This window comes from Choloepus didactylus, chromosome 5 (assembly GCF_015220235.1).
Source record: "Choloepus didactylus isolate mChoDid1 chromosome 5, mChoDid1.pri, whole genome shotgun sequence".
Lineage (NCBI taxonomy): Eukaryota > Metazoa > Chordata > Mammalia > Pilosa > Megalonychidae > Choloepus > Choloepus didactylus.
Window position 1 is genome coordinate 25,357,729 of NC_051311.1, and position 19,210 is coordinate 25,376,938.

At 35.4% G+C, this 19,210-nt stretch overlaps 1 protein-coding gene across 4 annotated transcripts in view; it reads right to left on the minus strand.

Moving 5' to 3' along the window:
- The window catches only part of WDR37 (WD repeat domain 37), a 103,296-nt gene that overhangs the window by 19,662 nt on the left and 64,424 nt on the right, over window positions 1-19,210 (minus strand). For all 4 annotated transcript variants that reach the window (XM_037835676.1, XM_037835675.1, XM_037835672.1 and 1 more), the window contains 2 exons: window positions 12,911-13,151; window positions 11,534-11,675 (listed from right to left, as the gene is read on the minus strand). In XM_037835676.1, the coding sequence (XP_037691604.1) occupies window positions 11,534-11,675; window positions 12,911-13,151 (383 nt within the window). The remainder of the gene's footprint in view (window positions 1-11,533; window positions 11,676-12,910; window positions 13,152-19,210) is intronic.

Here is a 19,210-nt window from a genome sequence, read left to right on the forward strand (position 1 = left end):
ATCTTTAGGTTCCCTTTTATCTCTTTTAGTAAAGTGACAATTTTCTATGTAGAGGTCTTTTATATCCTTGGTTAAGTTTATTACTAGGTACTTGATTTTTTTAGTTGCTATTGAGAATGGAATCTTTTTCTTGCGTGTCTGTTCAGTTAGGTTGATTCATCTTCTTTTTAAATCACAAATTGTAATTTTTAACATTCATAAAAAATAGATTTTTTCCCCTCAAGAACTTTAAACTGCATAACAGACATGTCTTAAAACACTGCTTCTTTTTTAAAAATGCAGTGCCTAAATTTTTTCAAGTTCTCCCCACGGCAATTGTTACATGAAAAAATGGAATACCAAGTAGTACTATCAGACAACATAGAAGCAAAGTAAGACACATTTAATAAATGATTCCTTCTTTCTCAATTTAGACATTTTGTTTTGCTTTGTTTTTTTTTTAATAAAAACAATTTTATTGAGATATATTCACACACCATATAATCCATCCAAAGTATACAAACAGTGGCTCACAGTATCATCATATAGTTGTGCATTCTTCACCTCAATCAATTTTAGAACATTTTTATAACTCCAAAACAAAATAAAACAATTAAAAAATGAAAATAAAAATAAAAAAGAACACCCAAAATATCTCATAACACTTATCCCTCCTATTATTTATATATTTTGTGTGTTTATTACTCATCTGCCCATAAACTGGATCCAGGGAGTGTCAGTCAAAAAGAGACAACATTTTAAAAATTTTTTGTTGCTAACCAAATGTAGCTATTTTTATTACATTGTCTCTACTTACAATTCTGAAAGTCTGAAAACAAGGTTTTAAGTTAGGTTCATTAATAGTGTGCTGCTGAAGGACATGAGAACCCTCCTAAATTATTTCCTAAGCAGAACTAATGAGTATCATCTTGACTATATGTAAGAGGTGGAAAAAATCTATTACAGAAACAGCTGTGGTGTGCCTGGACTAGGTAACACAGCACTCAATTTTATGTTCTCTTGAATTGTTCTATTTTTCACATACTGGTTTTGTCTTCCCAGGAAGATTTAAACTACTTACAGATACAGGCCATTTCTTACACTAACAACATTCACAGGGCTATATACATACATATTTATGCTGTTGACTTATTTTGCAAAATAGCCTCTCAGAACATAGAAAAAAATTCCTAATGTCTGTACACTCATATACTTTCTTTCTTCAGGGTTAGTTTTTTATTATTATATCAGTTTAAAATATATTAGAGGCAATAAAGAAGAAAAGGAATTGGAGGTTAAAAGAGAATGTTAGAAGACACCAGCACACACAAAAAAACCTACAAAAGCAGAGATCCCCCTGGGTCTACAAATGGCATAGTATTTTGTGGCCATTTACTATGATGCAGGAATACAATAATATGAGATTCCTGAAAGTATCCAAATCTCCCTCTACACACACATAGCAAACAAATAATACAAAAAAGTATGCCCATAATGAACTCAAGTCATCAAGAAAGGCTATTTTAGGATAAGTGTCCTCTGGTTAAGCAGCAGAAACTACTGAATTTTTTTTTTTTTTTTTTTTTTTTTTTTGAGAAAGAGTTTCATCAAAAATAGTTAAAATCTTTTTTTAAAAAGCTTTGGTTCTTTAGGGATTACTGGAAAAATCACTTAAGTGGAACATCTCACTCCCCAAAGATGCCAGTTAAATGAAGTGTTACTCTACTCTATTACCAAGCTTCAGAACCCTGAAGCTCAAAATGCAAAGAATTCAGGCAGTCACGGAATGTGAGCGGTAGTGAGAAGCAACTTCAGATGCTAATCAAGCGATAGGCTTCACCTGAGTTAAATATGGACCAGGCTGTCAGTCTTGGGCTGGTGTGTGCAGGAACAAAATGCAGTGAGTTATCTGCACCATCTTTTCCAAAAGTAAGCTACATATTTTAGCAGTGCCTCCATTCTCCCACTCATTCTACAGTGTTGTTCAGTTAGTGATTTCTGTGAACACACGGAATCTTATCAAGATACATGTTATGTCTGTTTGAAGTCTGTAAAAGATATACTTAAAATATCTCACAGTTAAGTTTGCAGTCTGTGTTAAAAATCTGACAATTGTTTTTTATGCCATCTCAATGAAAAGTGATGCACACTGATAGTTTACAACAAAGCTGTTCAAGTGGGCTGGATTAAATGCATGTATTTCCTGAAGTCTTTATTTTATTGGTTACTGAACAGCCCTTCTTAAATGAGGAATTTTAAAAAGGATAAAATGGAGAAATATTAAATCTCCCCTCACTTTTAAATATTATATTCTGATTTGGAAATAATGCTAAAATGCATCAATAGAGGACTGGTTAAATAAATTATGGCAAACTCAAACTACAGAACACTAAGCAGAGATGAAAAAGAACGAGGTAGCTCCATAGATACTGACAAAAGACCTCTAAGAGCTCTCCAAGTGAAATGCAATGGCACTTGCAAAAAGACCTCATTTACAGAAAAAGAACTATGTATAAGTACACATGTGTGCAAATGCATACTTTTAGCAGCTTAAGAAACACACTGTGTTTACTAATGTCTCCTTTGTCACTTCATGATTTTAAGGCAAACCTTTCACTAATTAATACAAACTAATCTTTAAATAACACATCTTAAAAAAATCATTGATTTAGATCACATTTTCTGCCAGCTCCTGCTGCCATTATATTTTTTCATGAATCAGTGCATATTTAGGCTAACTAATAAAGATGAGAAAAAGCTAAAAGGGGGCAATATACTGAAAGTTTATACTGTTAGCATATTAGTCCTTAAAGCAGTGATTCACAGTTTTGGGTTTTTGATAATCTCAGATGTCAACCAATTATTACTAAGGATAGTATAAGTCAGTAAACTTTGTCAAAACAAAATTATTTTTAATTCAGCTAATTAAAAATGCTAGTATAATCACACTTTCAGATATATGGGAAAGGTGATATAAAATTGAGAGAGTGTTTTAAACTCAAAAGGCATAAGCAGCGCATAAATGTATGAGTCATGGGTGTCCCAGAAGGAGAAGAGAAGGGAAAAGGGGCAGAAGCAATAATAAAGAAATAATCAATGAAAATTTCCCATCTCTTATGAAAGACAAAACTACAGATCCAAGAAGCACAGCATACCTCAAATAGAATAGATACGAACAGACCTACGCCAAGACACTTAATAACCAGATTATCAAACATCAAAGACAAAGAGAGAATCCTGAAAGCAGCAAGAGAAAAGCGATCCATCACATACAAAGGAAACTTGATAAGACTAAGTGCAGATTTCTCAGTAGAAATCATGGAGGCAAGAAGGAAGTGGGGTGATAAATTTAAGATACTGAAAGAGAAAAGCCACCAACCAAGAATCCTATATCCGGCAAAACTGTCCTTCAAATATTCTCTGACAAACAGACGAGAGTTTGTGAACAAGATACCTGCTCTACAGGAAATACTGAAGGGAGCACTACAGACAGATAGGAAAAGACAGGAGTGAGAGACTTAGAACACAATTTTGGGTAATGGTACCACAACAATGTAAGTTCACTGAATAAAGATGACTGTGAGTATGGTTGAAAGAGGAAGGTTAGGAGCATGTGGAACACCAGAAGGAAAAAGGAAAAATAAAGACTGGGACTGTGTAACTCAGTGAAACCTAGAGTGCTCAATTGTGATAAAATGTACAAACATGCTTTTACATGAGGGAGAACAAATGAATGTCAACCCTGCAAGGTGTTAAAAATGGGGTAGTATTGGGGAAAAAATACAATCAATGCAAACTAGACACTATAGCTAACAGAAACATTGTATTGTGTTGCCTTTAATGTAACAAAGGCAATATTCCAAAGCTAAATGTCTATAAGAGGGGGATATAAGGGAGGGGTATGGGACTCTTGGCACTGGTGACGCTGTCTGACTCTTTTATTGTACTTTATCTTAATTCTTTTTGTTGCTTTTTAGCTGTCTTTTTCTTTCTTTTTTTGTCTCTCTACCTTCTTTGACTCTTGTTCCTTCTTTGTAGAAGAAATGGAGATGTCCTTATATAGATAGTGGTGATGGTGGTGAATGCATAAATACATGATTATACAAGGAAACATCAATTGTTTACTAAGGACGTAATGTATGGTGGATGAACAAAACCATCTTTAAAAAAAAAAGCGTTGATGAAGAAACCTTGAGGGCACTATATTGAGTGAAATAAGTCAGACACAAAAGAACAAATATTGTATGGTCTCACCGATATGAACTAATTATGATATGTAAACTCATAGACATGAAATATAAGTCACCAGGATATAGAACGAGGCTAAAGAATGGGGAGTGGATACTTATTATGAACAGAATGTTTAACTAGGTTGAACTTAAATGTTTGGAAATGGACAAAGGTGATGGTAGCACATTATTGTGAGAGTAACTAACAGCGTTGAATGGTGTGTAAATGTGGTGGAAAGGGGAAGCTTCAAGTCACATATGTGATCAGAAGTAAAGTTGGAGGTTAAAATGCGGGGATGTATAAAACAGTGAATCTTGTGGTAGACAATGTCCGTGATTAACTGTACAAATATTAGAAATCTCTTTCATGAACTAGAACAAATGTATGACACAAGAACTAGAAGTTAATAATACAGGGGTATATAGGGAAAAAATATACCTATTGCAAACTATATACAGTTAGTAGTATTTTAACATTCTTTCATCAATAGTAACAAAGGTACTGTGCTGGTCTGAATGTATTATGACCCCCAGAAAAAGCCATCTTCCTTGATGCAATCTTGTGTGGGCAGGCGTATCAGTGTTGATTAGATTGTAATCCTTTGAGTGTTTCCATGGAGATGTGACCCCCCCAACTGTAGGTGATAACTCTGATGAGATAATTTCCATGGAGGTGTGGCCCCGCCCATTCAGTGTGGGCCTTGATTACTGGAGCACTATATAAGCTCAGACAGAGGGAGCGAGCTTGCTACAGCCAAGAGGGACACTGTGAAGAATGCACAGGAGCTGAGAGGAGTTGCAGATGAGAGAGTTTGAAGACAGCTGTTGAAAACAGACTCTTGCTCTGGAGAAGTTAAGAAAGAACAAATGCCCCAATTGCAACTGAGAGAGACATTTTGAAGAGGGGCTATGGCCTAGAGAGGAACTTCCTGGGAGAAAGCCATTTTGAAACCAGAACTAGGAGCAGACACCAGCCACATGCCTTCCCCGCTAACACAGGCTTTCCGGACGCCATTGGCCATCCTCCAGTGAAGGTACCCGATTGCTGATGCGTTACCTTGCACACTTCATGGTCTTAAGACTGCAACTGTGTAACCAAATAAACCCCCTTCATAAAATCCAATCCATTTCTGGTGTTTCGCATTCCAGCAGCATTAGCAAACTGGAACAGGTACTATACCAATACTATGTCAATAATGGAGGAGGTAGTGGTTAGGGATATGGGAGAATTTGAGTTGTCTTTTTTGTTTTTATTTCTTTTCTGGAATAACGGATGCACAGCTGTTGTACCATGGGCAATTGATTGTGCACATTGGAAGATTGTAAAGTATGTAAACAATCTCAATAAAACTGAATTTAAAAAAAAGGCATAAGCATAATAGTTTTGTGGTCATTGTGATTTTATCAATCATTTCATTTCTCAAATAATTTACATCCACTGGTGTTAACCTTCAATCTCTAGGAAGAGACCAAGCAGCATACCTGTTTCTCCTGCTTACCCTCTTCATAGATAAGGGCTTAAAAACAATCACCAAAAGTAAACTACATTTTAAACCACATTCAGTCTACCAAAATCTACTCACCTCCAAGGCAGTTTTCCAACAGAATGCTGGCTGCCTAGGTGGTACTATGTGCTTACACACACTCTGAGAATAGGGATGCTGATATTTACCAAATCTAAAATTCAATTTTAATTAAGAACGATCACCATCAAGTTAAAAACACTGAATTTTCCAAGCAATTTTTCTTTTTATAAAACTGTTGATGTGTCAAATCACAAAATTCACAAGCTATTTTTATGTTTGTAAGTATACAATCTAGAATTTAATGTTCATCTAAATATCACTCCCAGGTATTTGGCAATGAAAATGCTATAACTTTAAAGCAACTACTATAATTTTTCAACTGTTAATTTTTAAAATACTGTTTTGTTAGATGTGGTGTTTTCTTTCCTTTAATAGAGCCAAAGTTCATATTTTGTGAATAAAGGTACAATCATATGGAAAGAATTGAAGGAAAAAAGGAAGGAAAGAATAAACTTTACATTCTCAAATATTTTATCTCTGTTGAGCTCATTTCAGATTTTTTTCAATGCCAAAGTTTATACATACTTGTAAATATTGCCAGACTTGTATAAATTGGAGTCATCAGCCCACCCACTGATGAAGCTTAATGACCAGTAACCGCCTCAACTGCCAGTTGCTTTTTATAGCAATTAAAACAAAACAAAACAAAACAAAAAGAAAGAAAATTCTATCACACGCCACAAGAAAAGGAGGGGTAGTGCGGAGAGGCTGGAAAGCCATGAGAACTAAAGCTATGATCCTTTTGTTAAAGAACAATCCATCTCTCATTTTCCTTTAAAAAGAGATTTAGTGGACTTGACCTGAACATAAATTTTATAAGAATAAGAACCTTTTACAAAAATTTATATTTCTCCACAGTCCATACAGTGAGAGTTTATTCAGAGTCCATGCTGAAATGATTTGTGTATTATGCAGTCCAACTCTGTAAGAATGCGCAGGACCAAACAGTAGAGAAGAAAATGCTAGGTATAATCAACGACAAGACTTTTTAAACAGCTAGACTTATGGACTTATACAGTCAGGTAAAAAACACATGAATATGTAAGGATTTAGCTTATTTCAGAGAAAAGGCACCAGATTTCATTTCCAGCTCTTGAAGATTAGGACATAAATGTATGAGAAATAAACTGTTAAGAGTTGAAATTCCTGTACCATCCAAAATTTTCAAATTAAACATTTCTATTATTTCCAGGCATAGCATGTATTATGATTTCTCATTCCTGCCATTAGGAAAACAATTTGCTATATATAGCATTAAAATTGCTTTTCAAATAAATTGGTACACCTAGCAACTAATCAAATAATAAGTTCAGCCACAGTTACACCAGGTAAATCCTATGTTAAAATTCCTATTATAATAAAAAGATTTCACAATAAAGAGTGAAAATAAAAATAACACATCAAAAAGAAAAAAGGCTTATCCATCCTTTCTAAAAATCTAAGATAAAAGTCTTAAACAGAGCTTACATCAAAGAGTTCTATCCCTATACAGCAAAAATAATGACCTTATAAATTTCAAGAAGTCCATTTGGCTACAGTTTTTTACCTTAAAATGAAATGTTATGCCTCAAACTCTACTTTCTAAAAAAGGCATAAAATCCTTGTAAAAGGAGAGGGATAAAGGTAAAAGGAAATTAAGAGGAAAAAAAATTCTCTTTAGAAATTACAAACTCTTGAAGCCTATACCAGCTACTTCTTGCCTTAAGAAAATCAATACACAGAAATTTAAATTAACTTGGTAGTTAAGTAAATTACTCACATTATAAAATATGTTAGATTTTAGTATCCTTCATGCTGAGATCCTATAAATGAAAATATGACCTAAGATAAAATTTTCCAAAGGGTGTTCCACACAATATTAATATGAATTATGTGAGAAGAGATTTTTGTGGTCATGTATGTTTAAGGTTCACTGTTGCTGATTAAGGACCACTGTCTCTGTTTAAGTAATGATTCACCAAAAAAAAACCCTCACATTTGACTTTTGAAGGCTTCACCAACTTTACTCTTACAGCAAACTTTTTAAGAAAAGCATGTCTGCATTTTGCTTTTAACATTCAAGAAAAGATCTGGATTAAGTGGACTCAAGAAAATCACCCTGGAAAACCAAAAGAGTTTACTTACTAGAATGGAAGATAGCACTACATGCCTAAAACAAGTACAGTTTAAAAATTAACTCATAAGAGAGGATTTCAATTTATTTTTAAGATACCAGACACTGTGCTAGATGCTAGAAATACAGCAACTAATCCTTCTACGGTCACAGAGCCCTTTGAAAGTATGATGAAAGCAATGAGCCGCCTTGGGGGATGGAAACAAAACAGGAAACAATACCAGGGGCCAATGGATGTCCTCTAGGATGCCAGTCCTTGGACCACTGCAGAAAAGGCTCTAGAATACAGGATCCATCAGAATGATAAATTTGAAGGGGAAGGGCTTTCAGCAGATGATTTGGGATTTGTTTTTAGAAGTCATATTCAGAACATCATAGATAACTGATTAAACAGAAAACACTTCTGACACAAGCCATTCCCCCACTCTTAATTGGGAAATAGATTCTCACATATGATTTTAATAAATGTATGCCTCTGAGTGGGTACATTTTTATATACACTCACAAAGAACAATGCCTTCTGTAGGTTTTATTTGTTATAGGGGCTCTAATCGATGGAACTCATACCAAAGACAAAAAAGCAATAGCCATTTACTAAGAAGATTCCTCAGCTGAAACCCCATGAAATGTTTCCATTTCCTTCTTTTCTAAATCTGAGGTTTTCTAGAGGCTTACTGACAACTGAATATTATGAAGAAATGTTGCATTAAACAAAGGAGTCTGCAGCTCCATCTGCTGACGAAATCTTAAAACTATCATCAAAAAAAATTCCAAATGTTAAATGAGAAATCTTCAAAGGCAGTAGCCTCACTAAAACAGACCTGAGTGGTATCAAAAATGAGATGCATCCTCTTCTACCTACTTAATGGTGTTAATAATGAATATGGAGACAGAGGAATAAAAACACCGAGAGTGATATAAACCCTTGGCTTCTCGACACAACAAACAAGTGCAACTCCAAACAAGGCCCCATCAATTCAAAAGGCTTAAAAAATGATTTAAAATTTTCCTTCTTTGATACTGATAGTAAGGAAATTAGTACCAAAGGAAGGAATTTTTGAAACTTATTTTTGGATCTACACATCAACAGAATACATGCTAACCTGAGTCAGAAAAGAGAACTAAAAAGAATGCGAAGTTACCCTTGTACTTATAATTTTATTATCATTAAAAATTTCACTTGCTCTATAGTTAAACTGAATGTAAACATTAACTTATTTCTTAGACAGTTTGGATGGAATAGAAGATGCAAGTGAACTTCCATAACTCTAATTCCACACCTGATTCCATTACAAAACAAAACAAAACAACCAAACAAAAAAACCCTAAAAAATTGTATTCTTAGATCCATGTTAAAAATAAGAACTCTTCTGTAACTAATTACATTCCTCCTAAGTATATCTCTCCAAAAAACAACCACTATTTCATGTATTTAGCAGGGATACTTGGGTAAATGTAAATATTGACCATGTATTAGATGACATTACAGAATCTTTAATTTTCTTAGGTGGTTAACGGTACTTTAGTTATTTAGAAAAATGTCCTCATTCTTAAAAGATGTACACTGCAGTACTTAGGGGCAAAGTGTCATGACATCTGCAACTTACTTCAAAGAGCTTAGCAAAACAAAAAGTGTGTTTGTGTGTTTATATATATATAAGTATACATAGTGTGTTTGTGTGTGTGCACATGTATATTACTCATACAGAGAGAGAGAAATCAAAGTGGTGAAACAAAAACAACTCATGAATCTAAGTGAAGGGTAACTGGATATTTATTGTACAACTCATTCAACTTTTATGTAGGTTTCAAACTTTTCAAAATAAAAAGCTGGCAAAAAAAATTGCAGACTCAAGAGGAAGACTGTTTGGGTTTGAATTCTCATTCTGCCACTATCTGTGACATTAGACAAGTTACTTAAGTTCTTTGGGCCTCTGAGTTCCATCATCTGTAAAATACAGATGAAATAACAGTTCTGCAGCAGGAACTGCTAACTGACTGTCAATGGTTTGTACTCCCCTTCCATACACAGAAATTGTTGCTTAGTCATGGCTGCCCTGAGAGAGAATACATTTCCCAGTCCCTTTTGCATTAAACTGGAGTCATGGAGTACTTCACCACCAATGCATGTCAGATATGTCACTTCAAGGCCAAAGTGGTGAAGAAACATGTGCCTTCTCCATGGCCTCTTTCCTACAAGTTGAACAAAGAGAATCGAGGTCCTGCAAGAGGTTGGAGCCACAAGAAGGAAAGCGCTTGGAAGGTTCACTTGCCCACATTATACTGAGATGTAACAAAGTGGTATTATATTAAGCCACTGAGAATTTAGAGATTTTCCATCACAGTGGCTATTATTACCTTACTATATAAACACCTATCTTATGTTACAATTAAGTACTTTAAATACATGTTGGAGCTCTTAGAACAAGCCAGTCATACAGTAAGATCTCAATATATTAGCTATTATTCACTGCTAATGTTTCAGCTGGCCCTTAGATTCAAGAGATAAACTTGTTTTTCTATCTCAAGCTTCTTAAAAACTGTCCTATTTTCCATTTGAATGTTTTATGAACATTTTGAATATTAAATCTAAAACTAGTATCTAATAATAAATATATAGAACAGATTTTCCATTGTAGGAGGGAAAGAAATCCGTATTTTGGAGTAGCAGAATGAGCAATTATTCATTCATTTAAAAAATATTTTTTAAATGAATGCTATTACATGTCAGGTACTTTTCTAGACATGAGGGATATAAGGTAGGGCAAACAATTGGAAACTGTGGCAGTAATCTAGGTGAGAAACAGTGATGGTCTAGAGAGGGGCAGTGTGTTTGGGGGATGGCAGTGGCAATGCAAAGTTCCCATGACATATTCCAGGGGGATGACTGGATGGGAGTCTTGCTAATGGACTGGGAAAAATGGGGAAAAGCAGATCTAAAAGAGAAGAATCAGAAATATCCTAAGGTTTGCGGCATGTGAAACTAGAAGAGTGATCTCATCGTTTACTGAAAGGGCTAAGACTGGGAGAAGAATAAGTTTGTGGAAAGAAATAAAAAAATTTCTGTTTGAAACACTGTTATGCTTGAGTTACCTCATAGAAATCCAAGGACAGAGAGATTCACACTAGACTGAAGGTCTATGTGTGTGTATGTGTGTGTGTGTGTGTGTGTGTGTGTGTGTGTGTATCTGCTCCCAGAATACATCCTGCAAATATATTTAACAAAAACTATACTAAAAAAATCCCATAAGATTACTCTTAAGTGTGGTTGTAAATAGTACCAATCTTACCACTCTCAATAAATGACATGACCATCCATCTAGTTACTCATGCCACAAACCTTAGAATATTTCTTTATTCTTCTCTTTTATATGTCTTCCCCTTTCCACCCACCCCCCCATACCCACTACCCTATTTTGTCCCGTAACCAATTTCTCAAGAGAACACCAGTCTTTGCTTAATCTCCTAAACTCCCTGAAATCTTCAAAAATCAAGCTTAATGTATAAGAAGAGCCATTTTGAAACACAGTAGAGTTGAAAATTAATACTGAAAATTAAGATTAAAGTTTTAATGTCAACCCATGAAGCTTTTTAATTAAAAGTTAAGAATAAATATCTTAACTTACTCTGTGTGGCCCTGAAAAACATTCACAGAATGAATTGAAGGATCCCTGAAATCCCAAAGACGAAAAGTCGTGTCTCGAGATGATGTTACCACAAGTCGCTGGTTGGGATGTGTGCAACAATGAGTTAATTCTTGGTCATGTCCTATAATCAGAGATGAGAATATTTAGAATAACAAAAATGCAAGATCATTCACCTGCAAATACACAATTAGAATGAAGCTTTTTTAAAAAAAATCAAGAGTCAAGTACCAGTCTTTATGGGCAGAAGTGCTAAAATCCAATATAAAAGTAAAACTAAAAGAATAATTTAATAGAATGTGAAGTTACAGTGGTCCCATTTTTCCTCAGAACCTCAGAACCTGGAAGTCCTGGTAGAGGAACAGGTAAATAAGTGTGTGCCATCCATTTTCTGATCCTAACAGGCTGAAAGCCAGGTAAATCACCATGGAGCCCTCAACAAAAAATAATCTTTAAGTCTCAGAAAATATTTAGGGACAAATTGGCAAAAACAACTGCAGCAGGCAGAATTCTAAGACTGCCCCTAAGATTTCTGTCCCAGTGTACAAACCTTGTATAATATTCTTTCCCCAAAAGTGGGCAGAACCTGTGAATATTATGAGATACCATTCTGGAAATTACTTTACATAGAAAAAGTTTGTTGCAAAAGTAATTAAGGACCCTAAATCAGTTGACTTTGAGTTCATCAAAAGAAAAGTTATCCTGGGTGGGCCTGGCCTAATCTTTCAAAGGGTCCAGGTCTCCCCAGAAGTCGGAGAGGTTCAAAATAGGAGAAAGAAAGCAAACAGCCAGGTGAGATGCTTTGGAGTGGGCACAAGGGACCTGAGGGCAGCCTGTAGGTGCTAAGAGCAGTCCTCAGCCAACAGCTAGAAAATGCGGACCTCACTCACAGGGCTGTAAAGACATCAATTCTGGCAATGATCAATGAGCTTGGAAGAAGGCCCAAGCCTCAGATGACGTGACAACCCTGACCAACACATTCATTTCAACATGGTGAGACCACGAGCAGGGAACCAGCTAACCTACAACTGGACTCCTGAGGCAAGGAGTCAATGAGAGAATAAATTTGTGTTGTTTTAAGCCACTAAGTTTGTGGAAATCTGTTACAGAGCAATAGAAAACTAATACAACAACCTTATTTCAAATATCTAGATACTATATGCTATCATTAATTCCCCAAAGATAAAATAAATTTAGCTACCAATAGTTCTATTAATTAGAAAGGGTCTCCAAAAACTACAACCTAAGAACCAAGAGGTCTGAAACTAACTCTGGCCAAGAAATAATTTGCAAGATATAAACACATTAACTTTAATAAACCAAAAGTAATCACATAGGACGTTTAAATGTTTAAAGTACCTGTCAGAGAATGAACAAGTTCAGATGTCTCGACATCATACAGATTGGCTGTTCTATCCCACGAGGCTGTTACTGTCTGCTTTCCTCCAACCAACCAATCAGCTGCTATGACCACTCCTTGGTGGCTTTTAAGAGATGTCAGGGGAACTCGAATGGTAGGGCAATCACTGGAAACATCTCCATCTACCTCAGGTTCATCTTTATCAGAAAACTCTATTTCATCTTCTCCAGATATTTGTTGCTAAAGATCAAAAAAGAAAGAAATCTTCTGAGAACCTTGAGTTTTTTCTGACACAGCTATATAATCATGCTGTTTTTATTTATCTTTTTAGGACTTATTCATCACTATGACCAATACTAGCACAATATCTGGTACCTAAATGGTACTCAATGAATGTTTATCAAATTACGATTACCTACTTGGCTAAAACCCAGGGCCAAATAAAAGAAAAACCTTTAAGGCCACTATGATATCAAGTGAAATATAATTCATTTCTACTAATGAGTAAAATGACAAAAGGCAAATAAAATGATTTTTCAACACTTTTATTTTTAAACAATCATTAGAAGAAACATAACTAAAAAATTACAACTGAAACTTAATTTATCACAATAAAAAAATTAAAATAATGTTTCAATTCTCAGGAGCCTATTTAAAAATATACTTAGAATTTTCCATTGTTAGAATAATAGATACGAGAATTTGCTTTATTTTCCTACAATATCAATGAAATCTTTTGTCAAAAGTCAAGGATACAGTAAAAACATACTTTCAGCCTAGGTTTCACCTATTTAAAAAAATACATTTATCTATTTATTCAACAAATATTATCAGGTGCTTATAATGTGCCAGGCACCAGACCAGGTGCTGGTTAAAGAGCAGAGAAGGCGACAGACTGTACCTGTCTAACATGCACATACGTAAGCCTGCATATTTTAGGTGATGAGAATACTGGAGTGAACAAAACTGACCAAGTCCCTGTCCTCATGGAGCTTATGAGCTTATACTGTAGCAAGAAAGACAAACAATACACATACACAGCAGAATCAGGCAAAAATAATTAAAATAAAGACAGGTGGTAATGCAGAAAAATAAAGCAGGATAGGGGACAGATATCACAGAGGCTGCTATTCTATATAGGATTATTGGGGAAGGAGACTCTTAATGTAACATTTGAGTCAGGTCATGAAGAAAGCAAGAGATTAAAGCCCACAAGTATTTAAGGAAACAGCCTTCCAGACAAAAGGGATAACAAGTGCAAAGTCCCTGAGAAGGCAAAATACTCGGCATACTCCAGAGAAAGCAATGTCGACAGTGTGGATGGAGCCCAGTAATGGGGTGGAGTGGGATGCGATGCGGGTGGGGGAAGTGGCATGGAGTGGGGTGAGGAGAAGGTAGAGGTGGGAGAAGATGAAGGCAGAGAGGTAACCACTGGATATAGCTCATGTAAAACATGGTAGATCACAGAAAGACTTCAGATTTTATTCTATGTGTGATGGAAAATCACCAGACAGTTTTGAGCAAAGAAGTGATATAATCTGACTAGTACTTTGAAAGGACCACTCTGCTGTGTGAACACACTGCAAATGAAAAAAAGCAAAAGGAGGGAAACGAACAGGGGGCAATTAAAGAAGTCTAGGTATGAGAAGACAGCATGGACTAGGGAAGAAGTAATGAAGGTGAGAGGAAAGGTTGGATTAGAAGACATTTTGAATAAAGTTTCAGGATTTACTGATGGCTTGGATATGGAGTACATGAAAAAGACAGGAGTTCATAGACGATTAGAGATTTTTGGTCTAAACACTGGGTGAATGATGGTGGCATTTCCTGAGGTGGGGAACAAAATGGAAGGGGCATATTGCAGGGGACATCCAGAGCTCACTTTCGGACATACTAGGTATAATACCTTCAAGTGGAGATCAAATAGGTAGTTAAATATAGAAGTCTGCAGTTACAAGAAAAAAAAAGTCAGAGCCACAATGTAAATTTGGGAGTCAACAATATGCAAATGGTATTTAAAGGCCTCAGTGCTAAATGAGATCACCAAGGGAATAATTGTGGAAAGAAAATAAGAGGACTAAGAACTAGAACATCTAGTCAGAAAGAGAATGATCCAGCAAACAAGATTAAAAAGGAATAGCCAGAGGGGAAGTAAAACAGCAGGAGAAAAATAACAAAAAGTGTTTCATGGAGAGGGCCAACTGAATTAAATGTAATTAAAAAGCAGAATAAGAAGTGGGTTGGAATCATCCACTGGATTTGGCAGTGTGGAGCTGATGGTGATTAGAGTGGTGTCAGCAGAGTGGTATGGACAAAAAGCCTAACTAGAGGGAAGTGTCGAGAGAGAGAGAAAATGGGGGAAAAGGAAATGCAGGTAACACTTTTGAGAAGGTCCACACAAAGAAAACCAATGGAATGGGATAGTAGCTAGAGTGATCTGTGGGATGGATGATACTGTTTTGTTTTGTTTTTTTAAGAAGGTTGCTAATTTGACATGTTTGTATGCTATTGGGAATGATATGAGAAAGAAAAATTTTGATGATGTATGATAGAGAGGGAATCACTGCAGGAACAAAGTACATAACTAAGACAAAAAGGACAGAATTGAGATAGGGAGCTAGCCTTATCCATTTCTACAACAGGAAAGCTGGGTTATATGAATATAAATGCAAGTAGGTTGAGAAAAGATGCAGAAGTTCCTTCTGGTTCCTTCTATCTTATCAGTGAACTAAGAAGCAAAATCTTGAGCTGAGACTGCGTAAGGAAAGAGGGTGTTGGAAATCTAAGAGGAAAATGTGTTTAAAAAAAAAAAGTCATGTGGAAGACAGGAAAATCAACTAAGGAAATGTAATGAGACAGTAGGAAGCACAGAGTTGTGAAGTTATAAACTTAAAATAAGACCAGTCAGCATGGATGTTCACTGCTTATGTGCAGGAAGGGAAGAGAGGAAAAGCTGGATTTAACCAGAGTTGGGATTTCTCCAGGAAGAGAAAGGTTTATAATCTAGTGCAAAAATTGTACATAAACAAATGATTAATGAAAGAATTATCTATTTTAAATTAGGTTAAATGCTACAAAGAAAAAGTGCAAGAGGCTATGAGAGTATATGATGAGTGATCTAACTCTGAGAAAGTGATGCCTAAGCAGTGTTTGAAGGATAAGGAGTGTGGGGTAGTTGTGAGAGGGAGACAGTCTAAGAAAAAGGAAGAACATGGGCCCAGAAGGGAAAGAAAACTATGCATTTTCAGAGAAGCAAGAGTAGTTCAGTTTGGGAAGAAGTGGTGAGGAGAGTGATGAAAAATAAGGCTAGAACAGTAGGCAAGGAACAATCATAAAAGGCAATGTAAACTAAATAAAGGAATTTGGACTTCATATTGAAGGTAGTAAGGAGTCACTGAAACAACATCTGCATTTTTAGAAAGACTACTCCTGATTAATACTGGAAATAGATTGGAGGTAGGCAGCAAGACTAGAGACAGGAAACTAGTTGAAAGGCTACTGCAGTGATCCACGCTAGAGGTGATGATGGTTTGTAATTGGTGGAATGGTAAAGGTTTAATAAAACCCTCCCCCTTCTTTGTTCCCTGGAAATCTAACATCACTTGGAATGTCACTTTGTTACTAGGCTGCATTTCTTAAAAAAAAAAAAAAAATGATGCCTGACTGGTAAATTGCATCTGGACTAGGAGGAACTATAAATTTATTATGAATACCTGATGGTCACACCATAGTTTTGTACTTTCTGACTGGGTGACTTCTAACTGGCATGTCTCCAAAAGCTCTGCCCATGGAGTTGTTACAAGAGACTGGCTCCAAGAAGCATGAGGTTTCTTTCTAAACCAGAGCAGCTCCCATACCCACTCCTTATGAGTCTTATTGACTTGGACCTGAGCTATCTCCTGTGGGGAAGTGAGGAAGAGAATAGTTCCTGGGTGGCTCTGTAGACCGCTGCATAAACTGCCACAAGAGCACCTGAAGAAAAGGAACAGTGGATTTCCCTACTGGCAAATTGTTTCCTGTCCTATATCCTAAATAACCTGATGCCAAGGGTGGCCTACGGCAGTGCAGTCAATTGAATGTTTAGTTGAAGATTCCAGGGTAGATGTTGTAGAAGTGGTATCACAGGGTTACAGAAAAGAAGATTAAAAAATTATTTAGAGAAATGAAATAAGTTTCAGTGGCTGAGCAATTTCAAATGGAGTTGAGAGGTCATTATGGCGGGCACTCTTATGCACAGTATAGATAAATCTTTTTAGGTTTTAATGAATTGGAATAGCTAGCATAAATACCTGAAACTATCAAACTACAACCCAGAACCCTTGAATCTTGAAGATGATTGTGTAACAATGTAGCTTAAGAGGGATGACAATGTGAATGGGAAAGCCATATGGACCACACTCCCCTTTGTCTAGTGTATGGATGGATGAGTAGAAAAACGGGGCAAAAAAAAAAACTAAAGGAAGAAGAATGGGGGGAGACAATGTGGGTGTTCTGTGTTTACTCTTGTTTTTTTTTATTCTTGCTTTTGCTTTTTCTGGTACAAGGAAAATGTTAAAAAAATTAGATCGGAGTGATGAATGAATAACTATATGATGGTAAATGTGATCAATGGATTATATACTTTGGATGACTGTAAGGTATGTGAATAAATCTTAATAAAAATTTTTTTAAAAAACATAATCAGGCTAAAAAAAACAGTATTTAGAAACTAGATTCAGTAAAATTTAATGGATTGGTTACAAATGGGGCCAGGAGTACGGATAAAAGACAGGGAGGTGTCAAAGATAATTCCAAACTTTCTGACAATTTTGTTAACCGCTATATCCCAAACCTACAACAGTACCTGGCACTTAATAGGCTAGCCAGTGAATATTTTAGAAGGAAGGAAATAAAACAACTAGGCATACAATGATGCTATTTCCTTAGATAGGAATACTAGAGGGGGTTTGGGAATAAGATAATGTGTACAGTTTAGGATATGTTGAGTTTGAGGTAACTGTGAGACATTGTAGTGCAGACAGCTTGTATGCAATTGAGCCTGGAGTTTCCCATTTTTAGAATGGGAAACTTAGTAACAGAGATTCATGTTTTAAAAGTGAAAGTCAGTACATTTATAAAAGTGATTTTCCCAAAGTAAGGAATTAAGGAATTGCACTAAAAATGTAAATGTGATTAATCATATTGAAGAATATTTATAAGCTCTTTTAACTAACTTAATTTGGCCAAAGGAAAAGCCAGGAATAGTGGGGATTACGTGTATTTTTGCCAACATATTAAAGATAATTTAACATTACATTTTCAATGCCAGCAAAATTTTAATAAAATTTGCAAGAATTGCCAATTTATTTCTGATAAAGTATCAACTGACCACTAGCAGACTACAGAATCAATAACTCATTGAGTTATGGTATTCTAATATAGGAACAAGCACTAGAAGACATTTCGTTTGCTCCTTTCAATTTTCACTTTCAAATGAGAAAAATTAACCCTACTAAGTTAAATTACTCAATATCACATAACTAAAGTGTGACAGTTATTTAGGAGGTAACCTACAGCTGTTTATACTATACCATCCAAATATTTATCAACATTGTGGATGTCAAATAAAAATCACTAATGCAAATTAAAAGGAGAAAAAGTCTGTCCAAAAGCTGTACCAAATCAAAATGACAGGTTATATTAGAGTTTATTTTAAAATCTGGGATTAGAACCACTAAGTGAATCTGAGTGAGATTGGCCAGCAGAAGTTTAAGAAAATCATTTGCATTCAGTGATAACTAAAAGAGAAGGCCAAAGAGAATTCCTTGGCAATACTTCTAAAGAGGTCCAAGTGAGCGCATAAAATAAAATACTGCATATGCTTAACTAAGAATGAACTGTTTTACATTCCCACAGAAATTAAGACCTTTTAATTGAAGAAAGCTCATTCTTAGTTGTCACTGGAATTTATTAACTGCTAAACCTATCTCCATATAGAACAAGGTCTTAACATGTTTAAAAAACAGAGCAGTAAAGAAGTATTCAAAAGGCAGAAAAAACAAAACTAGAACACTACTATCATCCTCACAATTTAATAATTACAGCCAAATCATAAACCAAAAATTAATTAGATTTTTGTTTCATTACATAAAATTACTTAGCTATCTGTCCGCTTGATGTACTATTTCTACCTGCTTATGCAGCATAGGGAGGAAACCATTCTCGAAAGCTACATAGCTAATTTGCCCTGTAACAAACAGAAACTATTAAGATCATTTCACTCAAAAGTATAATTAAAATCATGTGATTGTGTGATGTTG